The 24,202-nt window shown below is 50.4% G+C and overlaps 1 protein-coding gene across 8 annotated transcripts in view; it reads right to left on the reverse strand.

The window, feature by feature from the left end:
- Positions 1-24,202, reverse strand: part of NTRK3 (neurotrophic receptor tyrosine kinase 3) — a 327,617-nt gene that overhangs the window by 235,914 nt on the left and 67,501 nt on the right. For all 8 annotated transcript variants that reach the window (XM_044980028.1, XM_044980029.1, XM_044980025.1 and 5 more), the window contains 2 exons: positions 14,737-14,811; positions 13,106-13,177 (listed from right to left, as the gene is read on the reverse strand). In XM_044980028.1, coding sequence (XP_044835963.1) covers positions 13,106-13,177; positions 14,737-14,765 — 101 coding nt within the window. In that variant the 5' untranslated portion in view covers positions 14,766-14,811. The remainder of the gene's footprint in view (positions 1-13,105; positions 13,178-14,736; positions 14,812-24,202) is intronic.

Consider the following 24,202-nt stretch of genomic DNA (forward strand, 5'->3'; position numbering starts at 1 on the left):
GTCCAGCCAGGGCTCCTCATGACTCCACAACCCCACCGTGAGCTCGCACAAATGGGCTAATGAAGGATGTCACACTGTCTCCCACATCCTGCATAAGCCACCACTCGGCTTTTAACATATATAAATAGGGAGTGGGAGGGGAAAAAACGTAGAATTTTATAACACCATGTTACAATTCCAATAAAAGGTGCCAGTGAGTAAGTTATGGTGTGTTCAATTCTGGCACAGTTACATGCGAGCTCTGAATTAATGCCCCATCATTCACACCCTGTCATGCCTTATTGCTTAAACAACACACTCTTTGAATGTGTCTCTTTCTCAGGAGCTCTGTTTACTGTCTCTACCCCCTATCCATCCCACCGTCATGTTGTTAGCAAGGCGGCATCCTTGTAAAACCCAGATGAGATCACTTGTGAAGTCCCTCGACATTTTATTATGCTCTCACAGTGATGGGTCTTCCCTCCCACCCACTTTTAAGGTGTCTTCCACGTCCTCCTTGGAGGCCAGTCCTCTTCATTTCATGCCCCCCATGGCACCTCCCACTCACATTGGGAGGCTGGATATGGCTCCCAACCAGAGCCGCTTAACATACCCTATTGTGTTTTCTGCAGTCAAGCAAGGTGCTTCTGCCTTCAGTGAGCTACCAGAGGCCACCTCTGAAATGCTATTCCCCACTGGTCACAGGGGTGTGGGAGTGAATTCTGGCCCCTATCGCCCATGGACCTCCATACCAAGCCCTGCGGGAATCAGGTCTTTCCACATTTGTTTGCTCTCTCTTGGGAGATGAGGCGAGAGCTGACTGGATTTAACTACCGTATATACTCCTTCATAAGCCAAATATTTTTGGTAAAAAAGTGATGCATCAAAGAGCGGGGGTCGGCTTATAAAGGGGTCTACACCAAAATGTGATGATTTTAAATTCTATGGAATCATTGAATATTTAATACTTTGTCGTTTTGTTTACCTGGAGCGTCCACAGGCATGGAACCCCTCAGCTCCCTGTGGCCGCGGTGCGTCATTCCCAGCAGCTCCCATGGGGTGGGAATGGTGAACCGCAGCCACAGGGAGCTGAGGGAGCTCCATGCCTGCAGATGCTCCAAGTAAACAAAATGTCCTGACCCACCAGCGGCTTACCATGACAGGCTAGGAGCCAAAGTTTTCCAACCCCTGAAATATAGGGTCGGCTTATGAAAGGATCATACAGGTTTTGTTATTTTTATCTATCCATTTTGGGGGGTCAGCTTATAAACGAACGGGCTAATGAATGAATATATACAATAAGTAGCAGGTGATCCCCTGGCTCAGAAACACTACGTGAGGCATGGCTGAGATATTTCTCCCGATTCTAACAGCATGCCTTGCAGGGTAAATGCGCTCCATCATAATACATGCATCAAGACATCACTACCCAACCCAGGTGACATCACAACACAACTTCATGAGGCTACATAATCGCAGGAGAACGTGATGAAACTGCCCTAGTCCAAAAATCTCTCAGAACATGTTAATTGCGCTTCACTGCAAACTTGGAATCAAGCTTGTCGGAGGTGAGACCAGGTGGCCAGGCTAGTTTGAAATGACGCTGCAATCAATGCAAAGGACTTTTTAAAGACGGGACTGGGAAGCAGAAATATTCCGGCAAAGCAGCTCCCAGTTTCGTCCATTTGCCAGCGAGACAACTGATCATTTTTCAAAAAGGAAGCATGGCATGAAACCAGAAAGGCCCAAGGGAGTAGGGAACATCACCATCCCTGTGTGATTTAACTGGAAGTGGTGGTTTAACGCATCTAAAAGGTTCAGAGCGAGGTGGTGTGTGAGAGAGAGAAGATTCTGAAGAGCTCAGACACCACGGTGATGAGCAGATACAAGGACCTGAACAGAATGGGACACATGCTTTACATCACCATTGTTATAATTCGTCTTGTTAGAGTAGTGCCTAGAGGCCCCACCAGCTTGTGGCTCCATTGTTCTAGGTGCTGCATAGGTGTAGCCCCAGAGAGCTAGGGCCTATGGAGACTAGAGAAAAAAAGTACTCTTATCCCCATCTGACAGAGATGGAGACACAGAGAGATCAATGACTCACCAAATGGCACATAGGAAGTCTGTGGCAAAGACAGGATGAGCACCAATATCCCTGAGTCCTACTATAGTGCATTAACCACATGATCATCTCTCCTCTCTGTATTACTGTAGAACACATGAGTTCTTAGGCAGGTTTGGATTCTGATGGAGGCAGCCAGGCCAGCAGCAGAGAGCACAAGTCTAAGAGGCATGAGGTCCCCAGCTCCAATCCTTACCGTGTAGCCTGGGGCAAATCACTTCACATCTCTGCAGCTCCATTCTCCATCTGAAACACGGGGCTAACACTCCCCTGCCTACCTTCCCAAGGCATGGTGAGGATGCTTGTGCAGTGCTTTAAATGTGGATGGTGTTTATAACTAGAGATGCTGAGGAGTATCACTGCAGTCAGTAATTCACTACTGGGCCTTCGGAATGCAGACTGACTGATGTCTGCACGGAACGGGTCTCCCCTTTGGCCTTGAGAGCGGAGGCTGCTAAAATACAGAGCCTGCCTGTGCTGCTGTTCCAGCTGAATGAGGAGATGCTCCAAATTGATTCAGTCTGAGGTAACAATTGGAAAAAAAACATGCCATCCAGCCACTGCTGCTGATTAGCACAGCGGCTAGGCAGCGTGCTATGCCAGCACGCAGGGGACAAAGTAGGGAGGAGGGAATGGGGGAGGCATGGAATCAGAGGGAACCTTATTACTATTTATTATACCTAGGGAACCACAGACATGCACCACTCTTTACAGAAGAACTGGAGCCCTTGGTAAACTGGGCGCAAGCAAACAAACAATGTGCGTTTTAATACAGCTAAATGTAGACATCTACTAACAAAGCATGTAGGTCATACTTACGCCATGGGGGACTCTATCCTGGGAAGTAGTGAGCTCCCGGTGTGATGTTGTGGCCAAAAGAGTTAATGCGATCCTGGGATGCATAAACAGGGGAATCTGGATTAGGAGTGGAGAGGTTATTTTACCTCTGTATCTGGCACTGGTGCTACTGTTGCTGGAATCCTGTGTCCAGATCTGCCACCCACAATTCCAAAAGGATGTTGATAAATTGGAAAGAGTTCAGAGAAGAGCCACAAAAATGATTAAAGGATTAGAAAACTGGCCTTAGAGTGATAGACTCGAAGAGCAAAATTGAGTTAGCTTAACAAAAGAGAAGGTAAAGGGCTGACTTCATTACAGTCTATAAGTATCTACATTGGGAACACATTTAATAATGGACACTTCAATCTAGCAGAGAAAGGTATAATGCGAGCCAATGGCTGGACATTAAAGCTAGACAAATTCAAACAGGAAATTAGGCGTACATTTTTAATGGTGAGAATAACTAACCATTGGACCAATTTACCAAGGGTCATGGTGGATTCGCTATTACTGGCCATTTTTAAATCAAGACTGGACGTTTTTCTAAAAGATCTGCTCTAGGAATTATTTGGGGGAAGTTCCCTGGGCTGTGTTAGGCCGGAGGGCAGACTAAATGATCACAGTGGTCCCTTCTGGTCTTGGAATCTATGAAAAATAGACCAGGGCACGTGATCCTGCTGTGAGTAAGTTACAATTCAAGGGCCTGCTCCCAAGAGGTGCTGAGCTCCCTAACGTGCTTATGGCACAAATGGGAGCTGAGAGGTGCTGAGTACTGGCATGATCAGACCTTTACTTACGGAGCGGACAGCAATGGACCATGTCCCCTGCACAATGTGGTCCTAGTCCATAATGATGTCTCTCACGGAAATACAATTAAATGGTAATAGCACCAAGCTAGGAATGCCAAGCATTACCTGGGAGATGGGGAAAGATTGATTTGCTATGGATGTATTTGATTCCTTTTCATAATTGTTTGAAATGTTCCTATGCTACAATTCAGGTTGGAGGGAAAAGACCGGCAGGAGTGCAGGTGACAGCTGGTAGCCCACGTGAAAGGACAGAACGTGGAGGAGGAAGGAGGATGTGTGGCACCCAGGATCAGAAACAGTGAGAAGCCCTGGAGCTGCTTAGTGGAAGAGAGTAGGTTAGACTTTGCTCCTTATAAGAGAGATTAGCCTGGCTGCTTTAGAGAGAGGCCCGGGATCACTATCCAGGGAATAAGGGCAAGTGATTTTCGTGAGAAGCAATTGAACATCGTTGAAACAATATTAAGTCTGGTGTTTTGTTTGTTTATCCATTCAGCCTGAGATCCTGAACAAGCTCACACAGCCACACAGGGCAAAGTAGTTCAAACAATAACTCACATGGAAAGGCTGTGCAGTTATACAAGGGGACACACAAACCTCACAAGCACCATGGCTCAAGTGTCTACAGTCCTTGAATATGTGTGGGTATGAGCTGGAAGGGTGCTTCTGGTGTCTGAGTGCCTTCATGAAGTGTCAATACAATGAGCGCAGTGTGACTCAGCAGCCCTGATCTCTAGACTGTGCGGTGTCCAGGGGAGGAGTCATGGGTCATGGTCCTGCCTTGATCTAGAGATAATCCTGCAATGCTTCTCCAGAATACTCTAGTCCAAAGCTCTTCACAGACCACACTTGTCCATGTAACCCCTCATTCTTTCACTTCGCACTGGAATGCAGTTGGCTCTGGGGTGGAATACAGCTGCTCTTTAACAGCACTCAGCAACTGTACCGAACAGACCAGGAAGAGAGGCAGAGAAGAATCCTGTATCCAGTCAAAAACAGAAAGTGAACCTCAGGTAATCAGGATGTGCTTTCCCAGATTAGAACGTGTCCAGGACAGTAGGGCCAAGGCCATTGCTCATAAAGTATATTCACATCAACAAGCCACGGTGAATGGCCAGGGCGGTCTAGGTTAGCTACATCACAGAAGCTGGCAATGGAACAGGCCTGTTGGATCATCCACCCCATCCTCCTCCCAAGCCAAGCAGTTCCCTACACACTTAGCCCAGTGGGCCTTTCCCATCTCTAACATCCATAAGTCTGTCCCCTTCAGCCCACCCCCAATCTATGTGAGCAGAGAAGTGACAGACACAAAAGAGAAGATAAAAAAACCAGAGTGGGACAGAAGGAAGCCTATGTATGCAGCATTCAAAAGCCAAACAATCTATCAGAACAAGGAGTAATGGTCTCAAGTTGCAGTGAGGGAGGTTTAGGTTGGATATTAGGGAAAAAAAAATTCTCTAGGAGGGCGGAGAAGCGCTGGAATGGGTTACCTAGGGAGGTGGTGGAATCTCCTTCCTTAGACGTTTTTAAGGTCAGGCTTGACAAAGCCCTGGCTGGGATGATTTAGTTGGGAATTGGTCCTGCTTTGAGCAGGGGGTTGGACTAGATGACCTCCTGAGGTCCCTTCCAACCCTGATATTCTATGATTCTATCACCCCACCACCCCGCTACGCAGAGAGGGCAGGATCAACACAAAGACTCCATGTCCTTTGTATTTACCAACCTGGCTACAGTTTGTAAAACATGGCTCTGCTTTATCAAAGGCCTCCATCGCCACACTGGCAAGCCCTGCCAAACGAGAGCTCTGGAATGGGAACGGTGTCTCAGCTGGCCTATGAACCCATTTAGAGCGCACAGAAGACAGATAGGGGGGAAAAGAAGCCACAGAATGCAGGCGGAAAAAGCAATTATTAATAGTCTAAATGGAATTCTGACTACTTAAGCTTTATTTAAGAGCGCACCTGACTCTGTAATTACAGGGCCTTAATTTGTTTTCTTTACTACGCCAATAAATAAGGTGCGTGTGGTTATTCTCTGCAAATACAAACAGGTGCTTTACAGACTGGCTGACTGAGAGCCAATGATTCGAGAAAGTGTTTAGAGGGAGTCACACTCTGTTAGCGAGTGACCTGAGACAGGGGGTAGAACGTGATGGGGTTCACAGGGAAGGACTCAGCTCTCAGTCCAAGGAAAGGAGCGGGGACTGGGGACCAGCATTGGCTATTAAAGGGATGCAAGGGAGGCTGAAGGGACTTACACCTTTGGGACCAGCATCAGCCTATCTGAATGGCAGGGAGGAGTGACACCGTCAGGCCTCCCAACCAGCATGGAACTATGGACCCGATGGGAGGGATGGAGCAGACATACAAATACATTAATATCTAACACACACCAGTCTGTGGCACTGTGGTTCCTTCTCTCCTCTCTAGCTTGCATTTCCAGTCCAGCCCTCAGACCCTATCCCCAACCTCCTTGACAATGGCAATGGGATTGGGTTCCCCCAATAACACCACCTAATTGTTTTTATTCTCAGTTTTATTGCTGTCCTTTTCTTTTTATCTCTTGGGGGCGATTCTGGTGCCAGATTGGCAGCCCTGGCATTGATGGCCTCTGCCCACGGGACAGACTCTGCAGGGAGAGCTTCCTACATGCCATCACACTCCATTGACTGTTTCAGCCCTGAGCCATTTGGGGTAAGAACAGAGTTCAACCTCTAGAGCCCGGCCAATCCTGGACCTCTCTGCTGAGGCCCTCACAATGGCAGGGCCACTGAGTATCACTTGTAGCAGTGGGTTTCGTGGTAGCCCAGTCCCCAAAAAGGATCTGAGACCCACCAGATTTGTTTCATACAGTCAGCTAAGCTCCTAGAGTCCTTGTCCCCTCAGGCCATTTGTTTCCTATTCTCTCCCAAGGGCACATTATATGAGCAGGTGGAGGTTGATGTTTATCTTTTGGTGGATGGGGAGGGGGAAGGTCCAGTTCAGTCAACAAGACAGAAAAACATAAATCCTACAGCCGCCCTCTCCCACACTGATGCAGAGGGTGTCCCCCACTGCAATGAGAACTCTGGGCTCCTGGCATAGGCAGCACTGTGCTTTGGGAGGGAGGGGTTTACGGCAGCTCCATCTTTTACAGATCCCAGGATGGAAGCACAGTGAATGGGTCTCCCCTGGCCTCTGCAGAAGCTCTGCCTGAGTGGTGGGGGAAAAGGAGAAGGCAGAGAGATGGTTTCGCCCACAGCTCCCTTGATATATGGGCCTCATTTGGACATACCTCAGCAACTGGAGATCTCAGCTCCTTAGAGCGTGGCACATCCATGACAAAGGCACCACGTTCTCCTACTTGGGAGGGGAAGGCAGCTGTGTTAGCCAAAGAAGCTCCCTGCATCCTATCAGCTCTGCTTGGTAACCATGCCCTCCCAGCTCCGGAAGAGCCTAGGGCAGAGGCATGGAGTAACAAAGGACCCCCAAATTTAGCAACTACAATATCCTACAGGCTTCTTGGAAAGACCTGGAGCTCAAAGACTGAGTTGATCACATAGAGGGCAAATCCTCCCTGTGCTTAACTGAGCTGCTCAGAAACTGTTTGGCTGGGGAGTCTCTGCCTGACCTGATCCTTGTTACCTGGTGCCCAGGCCCCAAGCTCTGACTGGATCACTGAAGCCCATGTGCAGTACACATCAGATGCACAGCATCCAGAGTAGACCCCTCCTGGGGAGTGGATCTCCAGAGCAAGCCAGGTGTTCGCCAAGATGACACCAAAGACTGCACAGTAAAGGGGCCAAGGACTAGAATCACTGTGGGGCCCTTGCCCAATAGCGAGGCCTCCAGAGTCCTGGCAAACACCTGCCATAGCCACAAGTCTGGATCGGACTCAGATCAAACCCAAAGCGACCCCCCTCCGGTCAGCAGCTTCTGTACAAAGGAGTTAGGGCATGTCTACACTGCAGTTAGACACCCGTGGCCAGCCCGTGCCAGCTGATGCAGGCTAAGGACTGTTGAATTGCAGTTTAGACATATGGGCTTGGGCTAGAACCTGATCTCCAGGACCCTGCAAGGTGGGAGGATCCCTGATTGGGCTCCAGCCTGAGCCTGAATGTTTACACCCCTTAGCCCAAGTCCTGCGAGCTCGAGTCAGCTGGCCCAGGCCAGCCACAGGTTTTTAATTGCAGTACAGACATACCCTCAGCGGCCTCAGTTCAGTTACCAGTGGGGCAGGTACAGCCACTTTAGAAAAACCACCCCCCAAACACATTTGGGACTAATTGTCCCCTTGTTGACAGACTCGGTGGCACCACGGCCTGAATGGGCCAGGAGACCTAGCTCTGCTCACTCCCAGAGGTGGGCGTGACGGGATCCCCGGGGCGCAGCCTGGGACTGGGGGACCGTTGTGCCCCTTTAACTCTCTCCAGCCTGGGCTGGCTCTCACAATGCCTTGCTAGCGATCAGCAACAAACCCCTCCAGGCGCTGTTATCACTCAGCACAGCAGCATGTGGTCCCTCACACACCCAGCTACATTGCATGAATGTTCCCAGAGCCACTCGAGAATCACACAGAGAAAGGCACCAGAGCCAAATCCACTCCGCAGCTCCCAGCACTGTACGTCTTGAGTAGTGCACATGTATTAATTGGTTCACCACTTCATCAATGGGAAGTGGAGATACACCAGCCCTTGTAAAACCTGTCTGATTCCCCAATTTACAACATGTTTTAGTGACAACCATATAACACAATTCTCATAACTTCATATGCATTAATTATATTTATATATGGATAGAGAAATGACTTTCAGCAGATCATAACCTTTCCGCTGATATCTTACAAGGCATGCTTTATATGTAAGATCACAATTATATACAGATGAGGAATATGGGGGTTACAAGACCCTCCCCCAAGGTATAGTATGTCACAGTAGGCTAAGGCTATTTATGGATCCATATACCTCCAGTCCAGGGTTTGTTTACATCAGTCGCTCACTGCTCCCTCCGCCCCTTCCCACCCACCCCTGGACACATCAGATACCAAGGACTGTGCGCAGGACCAACTGACCACTCAAGGGCAGCTATGTCCCCCGTTAGAAGGCACTGGAGTATTCAGACACTTCAAGAAGCTGAACGCTGCAAAACCTCTCAATGGCTCCACCTTCCCTTTCTTATTCTGCGCAGGAAAAAACTCATTCAGAGCCATTATCTTAAATAAACCCCAACAAACCAGAGCTCCTACAATTAGAGCTGGAGTAAGTGATCATCTTGATTGCACAGCTGGGGTCTGAAGACTTGTAAATGCAGGGAGAAAGGCACAGAAATAGAAGAAGCTGGGAGATGGCAGAGAAACCCAGCTTGTCTGACAGGAGGAAACCTCTCTCAAAGCTGTGGGTGGAAGGGGAGAAAAGATGGAGAGGTGGATGGTGTTGGGATTTCCCCCAGAGAGGGGAAAAAACCCACCATCAATCAGTGAAGTAGTTTAAATCATTATGCAAGCTTTCCCCAAGATACAAGTCTGCCGCTGCCCCTCAGTCCCAGCTTCCAGCACCCCCTGCGATTCCAGTCCTGGGCCCCAACACACCTGCACTCTTACCCCTCAGTCTTCCCCATTCAGCTTCTCAGTAATTCGCCAGCCAAGCACTTGGTGTTTGGTGCCTCAGAATCCATTTGCAAATTCTCCAAACCTCCAACACACACACAGAGACGAGATCCCCAAATGAGGTGGCGGAGGGGAAAGAGGCGAAGTCCCCTGCGATGCTGCGTCCTCATCTGGCCCCTGGGTTCCACTTCTCACAGCCCTGGCTAGCTGAGCCTCAACTACAGTGACATCATCATCCAGCAGGTCTTGGCCCTGACAGGCATCCGGCTGTGGCTCATGGAGGCCATTCCCCTTGCTGGGGACTGGGGCAGTATTCCTTGATCTCACCAGCCATTCAACCCAGCTACAGCAGCCTGAGACGCCGAGCAGAGTGACATTTCCACTAATCCTTTTATCCCCAGCTCCAATGTGAGGCTGCCTCCGAAAATGTCAGGTCCCCAGCAGGCTGAGCTCCTTCTCAGGCAGTGGCTGGCTAGGAGCCTGAAAGCTGCCCTGCCATGCTGGCGTAGTCTCACGTGCTGTCTCTCTGGAGGGGTCCCCCGAGTGCCACCAGATGTTCATGTGGCAGATCCAACGGGTGAGGTGAGGTGGCCTGCCACACTCTGAGACAAGGGAGCCACAGGAAGCTTAGATAGTAAAGTGGAGGGCAGACCATCTAGACAACCAGCAGCAGCCCAAATCCTGGTCCAATTGGACTAAGAACCCCGCCCTGCCCTATCTATCTCACGCCACTATCTCAGAAATCACCTCTTTGTGTTATCATTAAAGCCACTTCTCCTCTAGGGCCAGGAAGTTTAAGAGCTAAGAACTTCCAGCCTTTACATGAGGTCAGACACCAAGATGAACAGCGAAGCGTGACAGAGAGCCCAACGTCTGGGCTCCTCCCATCACAGAATCATAGAATCTGAGGGTTGGAAGGGACCTCAGGAGGTCATCTAGTCCAACCCCCTGCTCAAAGTAGAACCAATCCCCAAATAAATCATCCCAGCCAGGGCTTTGTCAAGCCTGACCTTAAAAACCTCTAAGGAAGGAGATTCCACCACCTCCCTAGGTAACCCATTCCATTTCTTCACCACCCTACTAGTGAAAAAGTTTTTCCTAATGTCCAACCTAAACCTCCCCCTCTGCAACTTGAGACCATTACTCCTTGTTCTGTCATCTTCTACCACTAAGAACAGTCTAGATCCATCCTCTTTGGAACCCCCTTTCAGGTAGTTGAAAGCAGCTATCAAATCCCCCCTCATTCGTCTCTTCTGCAGGCTAAACAATCCCAGTTCCCTCAGCCTCTCCTCATAAGTCATGTGCTCCAGCCCCCTAATCATTTTTGTTGCCCTCCGCTGGACTCTCTCCAATTTATCCACATCCTTCTTGTAGTGTGGGGCCCAAAACTGGACACAGTACTCCAGATGAGGCCTCACCAGTGCTGAATAGAGGGGAATGATCACGTCCCTCGATCTGCTGGAAATGCCCCTACTTATACAACCCAAAATGCCATTAGCCTTCTTGGCAACAAGGGCACACTGTTGACTCATATTCAGCTTTTCGTCCACCGTAACCCCTAGGTCCTTTTCTGCAGATGGACCCCTAGGTCCATCACGCTATATTTTCTTACTTCATATCAACAGCTCTTCACACTGTGAAATGCCAGAGTTAGGAGAGGTCTCTTCATTTGAGTGGCTGGCATGGTGACCAGGGAAGCTCTCCAGGGAGCAGGCAGGTAATTCCAGAGATGATCCAAGACACTATAAGAAGAAGGTAACCGTGACCATCAGGCATGGAGAGGGCCCTACGGCAAGAAGATGTGTCTGAACAAACAACCAGAACCAGGGGCTGAGCTTTCTTTGGACAGGAATACAACAGTCAGAAGAACAGACGTATTTCCTCCTCTCAAGCTCCATGCTCCCACGTGAAGGACGAAGCATGCCTAGGACATACCACCAGAACCCAGCTACTTAGTTTAAACAAAAAGTTAAGGATAGTAACTGAATAATGTAGGTACCTATAGTAGCAGACCCAAGCACTTCAAGGCAAGGAAGGGAATCTCAAGCTAAGGATGTTTAAATCTTACATGGCCCACATAGTAAACAGACATTTCATCACCACACAGCAGCCTTAACTCTGACCCAAAATAAAAGTGATCTGTCCAGCAATCTCAAACTACAAAGCTGAGCTCTTTCTGAAAGAGAAGTAATAATTGTATATGTACACACTACTGGCACATGTTGATCAGCCTCTAATGCAAGTTCACCTACACAACATTACCACGAATCAATAGTTATGCTCCTTACGTATTATAGACAATATTACTCCCAAGAAACAGCAACCATAGCTACTTTACCCAACAATTCAACTGTCCAGTGCTAAATGCATTATGCGATTTCCCCATTCAACAGTATCTCAAAGAAAATATTTAGATTTCCAAACCAAAATAGCCAAGAGTATACATTAAAAAAAAAATCCATGGGTCAGGATTAAAACTGTTGTACTGTGATAAAATATGCATTCCTTTATGCTCAGTAAGAGCAGTGTGTGTTTATTAGGTGGGCAGTTTAAGTTCTGTGACGTCCTTAACTATTCATGTGTTTGATTTTAAGTGCTTGGGTTTTGCAAATGGCCTGTTAGGTAAGTACATTGCTGTCACTTAGCAACTGTAACTAGCTTTCACAATGAAGCTTTTAGGCATTTGTGTTAACGTGAGCTCTGCGCACGCAATCAAGTGGCAAGTATACCCCATCTCTTTTCACCAGTAACATGCTCATATGGGTGGTAACACATGCCCATAGAATCAGAAAGATGATTTTTTTTAAAGTTATGACCAGTTTTCATTGAAATGGCTGACAGCACACAATTCAGAGCAAGCACATGGGCTCACACACAATGCACCAGAGCTCTCACAATAACCAAATCAGCCCACCTCTAGTCCTTATGCTGGAGCTCAGAGGGATCTAATCCCATATCACTCACTCAGACAAATTATGTCAGGCCCTTGATGTGCTTTGCACACATGCTGGTACTCCAGCCTTTTCTGAAGAGAGAAATGTCACCCATCAGCCTCCAGTGCTTGTACGTTGCATGGGACACAGTCCAACCTTCCCAGATACTCCTCTGGAAAACTGGACGCTACCTACTGGCTTGCCTCCTTCCTATACCAAAGTCCAGAGCACCACTTCCTTACCATCGTCCCTTATCCTCCAATAACTTCCAGCAAGAAGTACCTGTGCCCTGGGCCCACCTCAAACGCACGTTTAACGAGTCAATAATTAGGAGCACAGCTGTCAGCCACGTGCCTGAAGCGACAGCAAGATCTGTGTCTGCAAAGCCCTCTGTATTTGTTAAATGTTAATGAGCGGTGCAGGCTCAGGCTCTGCACTAGGGCACGCTGCCACCACCCCACCCCTGCCCCGCAGTCCTCTGAATGCCACAGAAAGTGAAACTTCCGCTGGCCGCTGCAGGGGTGCTAATGAGGCAAGCGCTTGTTACATCCACAATCAAAGCCAGCCCAGTTCTTAGACACCTACATGTGTTGGCTTCCCAGCAGGAGAGAACTGTTCAGTGCTCTCACTTTCCCCACACCTCCCTCTCTGTGCCCTTGTCCCCCATCCCCTTCACTCTTCTCTTCTACTCCCTTCCTTAATTCACCTTTCATTACTGCTCGCTCCTTCTCCTTCCTGCATCTCACCTTTCACCCTTGTCCCTGGCTTCCCCCCAAGGGGTGACAGTATTGGAGATAACCTTTCCAAAGGGAACAGCAGGGCAGGGGGGTGACGTTACTCACATGTAGCGCAGATGAGGGTTCTTGGCAAAGGCTCGCGGCTGGATGCTGCGAAGTCCTGAGTTCCTGATTGTCCTGGAAGGAGATTTAAAAGGACAGTGATGAAAGTAAAGACTGAGGATCAACGGGCACTCAAACCCCTTGGCTAAATTCGAGGAGATGGTCAAGAGACAATGCTCATAAAACTGAAAGCGACAGGCTGAGCAAGACAGTTTCGGGAGCGGACGCTCAGGGAGTTAGCAAGCATGGGGAGGGTTGAACACTTTAATCGTTCGCCTCAGAAAACCCAGGTATAGTCACAAATAGAGAGGAGTCTGGTTGTCTCAATTTAATCTGATAGACCCAGTACTGTCAAGAGCAGGTGTAGCATGAGCAGCCGCTGTGCAAGCCTCTCCTACGCAGCTCTGCCAATGCACCGCAATCCTGACCCATGGCACGCCCTGCTACTGCAGCCCTGGGCTTCCCCACGTAGCATTATCAATACACTTTGGTCTTTACCAGCCGCACTCCCTGCTATTCCAGTCCTGAGCTCCCAAAACACACCTCTGCCAGTATTCCTCAATCCTGACTGCACCTCCCCCTGGTCCTGGCTACTTCTGGTCCAGAGTTTCCTTGGGATCATTGTTCTAGAGATCTGTGATGGACATATACATCCTTTGGGGAGCACCACACAGGTTTAACCCAGGAGAAAATCCCTTTGCTTTGAGCACCTGAGGACAAGTGAGTTTTTCCCAGCATGATAAGAAGAGCCGAGAAGGATTCTCTTCCTCTTGTGCTCTGCCAGAGCTAAATCAGCACCAGGGCCATGATTTCTTAATCTCCTCTATGGACAAGATACCAGACTCCATTGCAGCTTTCCTACACTAAATCTCAACCAGCAGACCAGGCTGCGTAGGCTGGGGATTGGTTCGGTGCACTGCTTGCTGGGGAGCCGAGCACAAGAAGCTGAGCGATATACTGTAGGCTTCCCACTGAAATGAGGTTGGAGAGTTACCACTTAAGTCCTGGTGGACGTCTGTCCACATTACAGAACCATCGCCCAATATAATTCAGTGTCTGCTTGAGAGCGGCTCCAGTTTAAGGCACTGTAATGGGATTTGAAAGGTCTGGGTGCCATTCCTGACTGTACCACAGACATCCCATGTGACTGACAAATCACTACCTCAGCTCCCCCTCTGTAAAATGGAGGTTTGAATACTTCCCTACCTCACCAGGGTATACTGAGGACACAGTCGCTGTGACTGCGAAGCACTCAGCTGCTACTGTGATGGGAGCCATGTAAGTAACCAGGTAGACAGAAATAACTGGTGTTTCACATCTTAGGAGAGCAGTGCAGCATATGGACCCAGATCTGGACAAGCAGGGGGTGATCCAGGTTAGGACTGAAGTGTATTGGCAGAGCTGTGTGAAGTTCACAGTCTGCCTGACCAGGGCTCCATCTAGGACTGGAAAGCTGTAAAAGCTAAGGAGAAGGGCAAGGTTCTACATCTGCCTGGGAACAGTCAGTCACGCTCTCAACATCATAGGTCAGAGGCCGTAGGATGAAGGGAGCGATATTTCCCTGCCTCAACCTGAACTGGCTGCCCGCACACCACCCTTCAGGTCTCTCGCCCTCACACACGCATGATACTCACAGCCTCTGGAGTCCCGTGTACAGCTCCATGTCTACAGCATTCAGCGTCTGCAAGTTCTTCCAGTTCTCTATGTGTCTGTGGAGAGGAAGGAAAAGCTCAGCCCTAGGCACAACAGGACAGTCAGTCTGTTCCATGCAGGTGAAGTGCTGCATGACACAGGCAACACCCAGGAAACGGTCTATAGGAGTCATCTACTCCCTGGCTTTGTCCAAAAGCCCTAGGCAGGGGGAGGGTGTGGGGAATAGACACTATTGCATCTGCAACACCCACATAAGCGGCTGCTCCCACATCCTGGAGCTCATGTGGTTTCAATTTCTCTTGGTTTTTTTATTATTTCCCATTCTCTGCAGCTTTGGGGGTGAAGCCATCACCTTGAGTTTTCGCCGGTCCCGTCCTTTAATATTTTATTAAGGGGCCAATGGAGGTCCCTGGGTCTAATGGTTAATGCAGCCAAATGGGAGGGAGGAGTTTTGGGCAAGTCACTTCCCCTCTGTGTGTGTCTCACTCTGCCCACGTGTAAAGCAGAGATAAGGATCAAGATCCCCGCATGAGAGACACTAGCGCCACTGGGAAAAGGCTGAGCTGCCCGACAAACAGATACGGTCCCTTCAGGGATCAAGTGCCCTCAGCTCTGACCCCCACAGATTCAAAAAACCCAGTCTTCAATATGGCCTAGGATGGGTCCAGCCCCGCGACAACATATAGAGTTAAGGGCCCACCTCGGGGCTCCTGGTCTCTGAAGCTTCTGGAAGGCAGACAGCTCTGAAAGCAGCCTGATCCAGGGAAAGGACAGAGGGCTCTCCACCCCGCAGACAGCTGATCCACCAACCAGAATTTGTATGGACAACAGTAGATCTGATTTCCCGTTTCCAATCAGCAGGCTCTTCAGCACATGGGGAAGGGACACCCCTGCATATAATGGGGCATAGGTGTCCCCAAAGTTAAGCATGCGGAGCCTCTGCAGGTCTTTCACCAGGTGAGGAAACAACAGCTTAGGAGTCAGTGGCAGGTCTGTGGTCCTGGGCTAAGCAGGGGAACTTGTGGGGCTCCTGCAACGGGTGACCTCCATGACACTGAAGAACCATTTGCGTGGCGGCTCATTTTCCAAAGCCCCTTGGAGCCAGGGGAAGTTGAAGGTCACAGGGATCATATAGGAGGTGGAGCTGAGATGCACCAGAAGGCTTACAGGGCCAAGGAAGCCGGTTTCTCTCTCCACAGGGGATGTTCAGCTGTTACACACATGGGACACAGTTTTACAAAGCTTTTACACAAAGCCTTTACAAGGCAGCAGCCTGCTCCAGTAGCTGTAACTTTCGCTCGTCCCTCTATCAGAGCCAGAGTAAGCAGGAACAGGGCCATGGAGATATGATACGGGCACGTGCTCAAGTTTCTGGCTAGAGCAATAATGAAACAGATGAATCTTAAAATAAATAAATTGCTCCAGACTAGCCCAGAGAGGCAGCTGCCCCATTCTATCCTCACCTGCTACGGACCATGCCGGCAGCTTCACGAAGGAGACCGCTTTACCCCGGTACCCTCGGAACGGGGCCACTTGCCACGGGCAAGGGTTCTGGATGCGTAGATGGAGTTTAAACACCAATGTGGCGGGGAGGGGGCGTTGTATTGTGCAACAGCAAACTGTGCCTCCCCAAACATCCAGGCGTGGCCCAGCCCCCACCCCCTATCCCCCCTGGTTCTTGCCCCCTGATGCCCCCCCCGATGCCCCTCCCCGGAACTCCTGCCCCATCCACCCGCCCCGGCTCCCTGTCCCCTGACCACCCCCGGAACCCCTGCCTGCCCCCCATTACCTCATCCAACCCCCCCTCCTTTCTGACTGCCCCCATTCAATTCCCCTGTTCCCCCATGACCGCCCTGACCCCTATCCACACCCCTGCCCTCTATCCAAGCCCCCCGCTCCCTGCCCCCACCTCCTTACCACGCTGCCTGGAGCGCTGGTGGCTGGCAGTGCTAGAGCCGCGCTACCCAGAGCGCCAGGACAGGTGACCGGCTGGAGCCATCCATGCCACCATGCAGCACAGAGCACTGGGTCAGGCCAGGCTCTGCAGCTGTGCTGCCCCAGGAGCTCGCAGCCCCCGCCGCCCAGAGCATTGCGCCAGCGGCGGTGGGGCAAGCTGAGGCTGCGGGGGAGAGGGAACAGCAGGGGAGGGGCCAGGGGCTAGCCTCCAGGGGCAGGAGCTCAGGGGCTGGGCAGGAGAGGCCCACAGGCCGTAGTCGGCCCACCTCTGGTTTGGGGTGAGGTGCTTTGGTTGGGATGATTGAGATATCCCATATAACAGGAATGGAAGGACCTGGTCATACATTTAATCCAGAGAGACAAAGTGGGGGAGGTAATATCTTTCATTGGACCAACTTCTGTTGGGGAGAGAGACAAGCTTTTGAGCTTATACAGAGCTCTTCAGATCAGGGAAATGCACTCAGTGTCACAGTTAAATACAAGGTGGAACAAGCTGTTTGGCATAACTAGTTAACACGCATTTCAAGGGGCCATTCTAGATGAAGTGGCTACAGCAACACAGCACACCTATATTTATCCACTCTGCTAATGGGAGTGACAGGTAGGGTTCTACTCTTTGCTACCTGGGGAGTGTTTACGTGACATGGTATCTGGCTTAGTTTGTAAAATGTGTCTTTACAATGAGTTCCTCACGCACTCGAGACAGTCGGACAGGCGTGCTACAGAGAATGAGGAAAAAAAAACCCAAAGCTGGCACTGCTGTATTGTTTAATTCCTATGGTACGTCTACACAGCGAGCCTCAGAGCCCGGGTCTACAGACTGAGGCTTGCATTACAGTGCTAGAAACAGCTGTATAGACACTGGCTCAAACTGGAGGCCAGCCTCTGGAGCCCGTCCCTCCCTAGGCTTCAGAGCCCAAGAGTCTACACAGCTGTCAACCCCGGGCTCTGAGACTCACTGCCACTAGTTGTACAGATATACCCCTATAAGCACAGACTCCTGTTAGGGGGCCTCAACCTTGAGCTGGTGGGAGCCCAACCTACAGAACAGAGGAGAGTTTTGTCTCCCCTGTGCATTCAGTGCTTGACCTCATTGCTGACACAGCCACCAAGGGCTAGTTAACATCCATGACAACGGTCGGTTGTGTGAAGTGGACCCTTGTCTACAGGGAAGTAGGGCAAGACCCACCAATTCACTGCAGGTAGTCCACTGAGCAGACACACACACAAACCTAGGTTGAACTGGAATCAGTGACCAAGAGGTGACAGGCTCCTCATCCCAGTCCCTCTCACCACCCTTCACAGGACAATGGGGTAATTTCTGCTCTCACATGAGTTTTCACGTTGGAAACAGGAAGGAGCTTTCCCCGTCCTCAAGCCCGGGGGAAGAACACCCTTCACACCAACAGACACACTCGCGGGATAAGCAAGCTCCATGGGAAACATGGGTTGGCGTGCAAAGCTCCTCCCACACTGAACTGACAAGCTGTTGGGCCATAAGCTGCCAGCTCACTGGAGTCTTCTGAAGGCATCTAGCTCTACGCCTTACATGCCTTCTTGGCTCTACGTCTTACACGCCTTCTTGGCTCTACGCCTTACACTATAGAGACGTGCCCAGAGAGATGCCTACACTACATTCTACATACAGTACACACACACAGACACCTTGTACCTTGCCTAATTAGTCTTGAGTGGACTTCCATGAGGATGCCCTCTCTCCACAACACCTGAGCAGATGACATGGTCCCTTTAGAGACACGCAGCTCAAGACCCGCATTTGTGTTTGGATGCTGGGCTGCAAAATAAGAGCTAGATTCCAGCAAGCAAGCAGCACTCGAACAAACACACACACACACACACACACAATGGAAATGCAAGCCGCGCATTTGACTCTGCACCCTTGTAGGGCAACGAGGAAATTGATTTGTCATCCAGGCATATTATGTCTAGTGATCTAGACAGGAGCATTAGCTTTCAATTATCTGATATGTTTAGCATTATAAACAAACTGTCTGGCACACCAGCTCCAGACCATGCAGATACGAACCAAGGGGGGATGGGGGGGAGAAGGGGGCCTTCTTTTAAAAGCAGCAGCCAATTGAATCCAGCTCTCTGCCTCTCCCAGCTGTCAGGAGAAAGAAAGCCACAGGCCGTGCAACTCAGGCTGACGGGTACTTTAAAAAGTCGATAGGTTCAAGGACTTCTTTTGAAACCCACTTCAGCATGTTTTGTGACTGGCGCGCCGATCTGGGAGGCCACTGCAATGCAAAACAGCAATAACCTGCAGGAATACCAATGAGCCACTGACAATCCATTGGACCCACTGCCATTTGTAGATGGGATGCTAGAGATCCTAGGTCAATTCCACAGTGTTTGGTGACGTCTCCAGGCAATCTCTATAGCCCCCCATCATCCTGCTAATGACTGCAGAAGAGAGTGCACTCTGCCTACGTCACCACCCTTTCGGTGCCAAACCCGTTACAATGATACTAGCAAAGACTGATGCAAATTGCCAATTGATCCCAACGCATTTAACTAGCTCTGTGTACAGGGGTCACTCTGCCTCCACTGAACTTAACCTCTGCTAGCCTGGAAGTTGCAGGCAGCCGCACAGCGACATGACACAAGGTTCAAGACAGAGAGGAAGTTACGAAGAATCCTGTCTCCGGCTGAAACCACATGGGAAATTTAGAGCCGGCAGAATAATTCCCTGAGATGGAAGGAGTACGGCCAGGGCTGAGGGGCTACCACTCCGACTCTGGAAAGGAGTGCCATGGGATTTGTTACCCACTGGACAGGGCTTTGGGTTTATGTTCCATCTGAAGAATGGCCCCCTCCAGCAGCACACCGGGGTCCTGCACTGACTCAGAGGACATCACCTCCATTGCTCCACGCTGCTCATCACTTCCTACCCCCACACTGGGGCACTGGAGTCAGCATGGATACAGAAGGCCTGGTGCCCCCTTCTGAGTCCCCCCACACTGCTCTGCAGTGTTGTGCTGAGGTACTGGGGTCAGCACTCACTCAGGGGAGAGCACCTACACCCTGCCCCTGCCTCACCCTGAGTTTTCTCTCGGAGCCCCCTCTGTTATAACCCCAGTCACACCAAAGAGTGACGGCTGAACAGTTTCACGCAGGTTGCTGCTGTCCAGATGTTCACAGTCAGCGCTGTGCAATTTCCCCCCTTCCCTTTAATTTTCAGATGAGTTTTTGTGAAAACCTTAGAACTCAGAGGCTCAGTCCAGGGATCAAAGGCAACAACTGACAATGAATAAATGAACAATTCCTGGCAAGTTCCACCAGATCAGAGCAGCAACAGACTTGGCTCCACCCCCCCTCCCCCCCCCACCCCCGCCAGCCTGCACTGGCTGGCTTTTTCTAAACCCTTCCTGGTAGGCAGGAAGGGGGGTGCGTGTGAAGAGGCCTTTGCCTTCCAGTGAGGATAAAAGAGGCCACCACACAGAGCGTCTCTGCTCCTCGTACCTTAGTGTTCAGGTACGGTCAGCCTATCTCAGTGTTTCCCAAACTTGGGACGCCGTTTGTGTAGGGAAAGCCCCTGGCGGGCCGGGCCGGTGTATTTACCTGCCGCGTCCGCAGGTCTGGCCGATCGCGGCTCCCACTGGCCGCAGTTCGCTGCTCCAGGCCAAATGGGAGCTGCTGGAAGCAGCGCGGTCCAAGGGACGTACTGGCTGCCACTTCCAGCAGCTCCCATTGGCCTGGAGCGGTGAACCGCAGCCAGTGGGAGCCGCGATCGGCCGGACCTGCGGACGCGGCAGGTAAACAAACCATCCCGGCCCACCAGAGGCTTTCCCTGCACAAGCGGCATCCCAAGTTTGGGAAACACTGGCCTATCTGACAGTGCAGGAGCTGTGCACAGCTCGAGGTCTCTCTCCCCTGGGGAACACAGACCCCACCTTCCCGTCATTTACAACCCCCTGTATCAAACATCATGTCTCCTGTTGGCCAGTGCCTGTGGGCTTAGAGGCAACATCAGAGAGGACTGTACTGGACTCCCCACACCTGGCAGGGGCAACTGCTTCAGTTAACAGCAGTCACTCCTTCCCCTCAAAGCTCTCAGATTCACTCAGAAACCCAAGAGAAACTGGTCTGCATACCCACAAAGCTCCACCTGCATTCAAATCCCTGTGGCATTTGGTACTCAGCTAATGGTGGCTCCTAAGTAACTGGCCTTTGGCTATTCACAGTTCAATTCATTACTGATTCCTAAACGTCCAGCCAATGGCAATCCATCTCAGTCAGCAGTTGGAGTCAGAGGATACATGTGGGATGGTGAAGCAAGGCAGACCTCAGGGCCGTTCTCCACAATTCTGCTACAGTTCCAGTCCAGCAGAGGCAGGAAATTTCACTGCCCAGATGATGTGGACATCTGTGGCTCTCAGTAGCATTCTTAAGCTACTCGAGTCAGCTGTCTAGCATGTGTTGCATAGGAGGACTTCAGCTTTCTCCTAGACCCCAACTGCCTTAGGAGAAAGGCAGAGTGTAGGTCACATTCACGGGACATCCAGAACTAGCTCATTCACTGCTGAACACACTGAAAAAAAACCTTCTTTCTCCTTAGACATCAGTCCTTATTTGCCATAACTCAGCCCCGCTTCTCAGCTCAGCCCCAGAAGAGAGCTATCATGGAATCTGATTTTGGATTCTCCTCTCCTGTGCCCGGGAGCAGTTGAAGATATGCTCCAAACCACTGCAAGCTTAAGTGGAAACTGTCTGTCTTGACTGCAGCCTTGCCATGCGACTTTGCATGGCCCAGGAGAGACAGAGAAAAAAAGCCCATAGCACAGTGAAGACCCTGGCTGTACGTAGGGAGATTAAACAACACAGCACAGGTCTCTGATTTGCAGTCTCCCTTCACCCACACCTGCATACTCCATAAGAATTTCTGATGAAGCTGTAAAGAAATCAAGCCATCCCTTACAGCATTATAAAGCACTTATCACATACATTTAATAACTATGGGCATGAAAGACTTAATTCACTCAACATGGAAGTTATAAAATTGAATCAGTAACTGAGCATCAAAGGGAAATACAGACACATAAATACTTACAAGGGCCATATTTTCCCTATTAAATGGATGGATTTCCCCTCAACTCCCACTCCCCATGGGCACATTAAAAAAAAAGTCTCCCAGCACTGAGGAAGTTTATATCGTTAGAGGATAATTCGAGGTCACTGGGAAAAAAAAATGACTCCAGCTTTGGAGAAATAATTAACAGCATCACCCTAGGGTGTAATTGTGATTTGTCAAGGTAATGATCATAAAACATAACATTTGTGACACATGCAAATCTGTGCCTCTAGCCAAGTCCTCATAGAGCGCATGTGAGGACAGACGTCGTACGTGAGGCATGCGTAGGACTCAGGCAAAGAAAGCAGGAGAAGTGGCAGTTACCAGTTCATGGCCCCAACCTCGCATAACCTAGTGGTCCATACAGGATCATTCAGAGGAACTATGTTAGTTCAGAAAGGTGCAACAACCGAACAAACAGCACCGCTAGTTAGAAACTACTAACAGACAGGTCTGATCTATAGCTACCAGGAAACAGTTTTCAGATCTGCATTCTGGTCCCAGATGTGACACTGCACCAGAATCCTACACAGGACCCAACATCCCAGCTCAGACATCTGTTTGGCATCCCCAGAGAGACAAAGACATGAATGGGCTGTGGAGACTGAATTCTTCTTACCCTGCTACAGAAGGTCTCCAAGTCCCACTGAGACCCACTGGCAGTGGGGGGGGGGGCCCGGAACATCTACACTGCTATTTTAGCCCCATCGTGCGAACTCAAGTCAAGTGGCGTGGGCTCTGAGACTTGCTGCCAAAGGGCTTGTTTTGCAGTGTAGACGTGCCCAGAGGATGCCTGCCTCATCCCAACAGTGACTACGGGGGCCTATCAGTGTATAATCACCACGCAGGGAGAGGAGCTCCTTAGGGTGATCCAAGGGGACAGAACAAGGAGCCATGGGATTAAGCAAAAGAGCATTTAAGTTGAATATCATTAAGAGTCTCCTGACCATGTGGAATCTCAGTCTCCTGCAACAGGAGGTGGAATCAGCACCTCACTGGAGCACCATCATGGGGAAAGAGCAGGTGCACAGCAGGCGGGAGGGGAAATAGGTTGTAGGGAACAATTTTGCAGTGCCCCTCAGGGATAGATAAAATGACCGCTCCTCTTTCTACTCCCACCCTTGCCTAGCACTGCCTCCTCCTCTGTCCTCTTCCACACAGCCTGACCAGACAATGCAAGTGCAAGAACTTTCTCCTCTGCAGCTCTCTTTGCCAAAGGCTCTGAGTTCTCCCCCCTTGCCACTGAGTTAATAACTCTGCAACGCATCTTGCAATCTGGTTTGTGGCTGGAGGTGTGTTGCATCATCTCTGCTGAGACCCTGAAGACATTCCCATCATCTCTCCCCCCAGAATCCCTCTCCTCTGCCCTCACGAGCCCCACCACAGTTCGCAGGGCACCAGCGGTAGCTGGTGTGGAATTTGTTTTGTTAAGGACACTTTTCTAGTAAGTCGGGATGAGCTCAGTGTCCAGCCAGTGTCTCCCCTCTCACCAAAACATGTTCTGCTGTCCCAGGCTACCTGGGAGCTATTGCTCAGTGCTTAAGGGCTGCCTCATTTGCAGTATCTAAATTCATTGCCATAGAAAGGCATCTGAGTACAAAAGATGCTCTAGAAAACCAGCCTCTATCCTGAAAGTGATATATTTAAGCTCTGTTTGGAATCCATATAGAATTATCCCAGGCACCGATGCTGTGCCCAGCTACACAATGCTGCTGGTAGTCCATAAGCACGCAGGCCAGAGGTCTAGGCTCCACATTTCAGTTTTGTTAAAGGAGTTGGAAAGAGAGGCACTGACAATGTTATTGATTCTTTACTGAATGTTATATTACATATGGGGGTCAGGCATCACATCCCCTGTATGTTGTGCCTGGGTTTGTTTTTCACCATCTTCTAAGGCCAGTGTTTCCCAAACTTGGGACGCCACTTGTGTAAGGAAAGCCCCTGGCGGGCCGGGCCGGTTTGTTTACCTGCCACGTCCGCAGGTCCGGCCGATTGCAGCTCCCACTGGCCGCGGTTCACTGCTCCAGGCCAATGGGAGCTGCTAGAAGTGGCAGCCAGTAAGTCCCTCAGCCCGCGCTGCTTCCAGCAGCTCCCATTGGCCTGCAGCAGTGAACCGCGGCCAGTGGGAACCGCAATCGGCCGGACCTGCGGACGCGGCAGGTAAACAAACCAGCCCGGCCCAGCCCGCCAGGGGCTTTCCCTACACAAGCTGCGTCCCAAGTTTGGGAAACACTGCTATAAGGGCATGTCTACACTGCAGTGTAAGCGCAGGGTTCAAATTCAGGCTCAAGCCTAGCCCCCTTCCCTCTACACACAAATCGCACTAACCCAGGGCTCAGACCCAAGGTCTCAGGACCTCACAGGGGTTGAGGGTCCAAGCCTGAGTGAAGCCAGGACTC

The sequence above is a fragment of the Mauremys mutica genome, chromosome 11 (genome assembly GCF_020497125.1).
Source record: "Mauremys mutica isolate MM-2020 ecotype Southern chromosome 11, ASM2049712v1, whole genome shotgun sequence".
NCBI classification, from domain to species: domain Eukaryota; kingdom Metazoa; phylum Chordata; order Testudines; family Geoemydidae; genus Mauremys; species Mauremys mutica.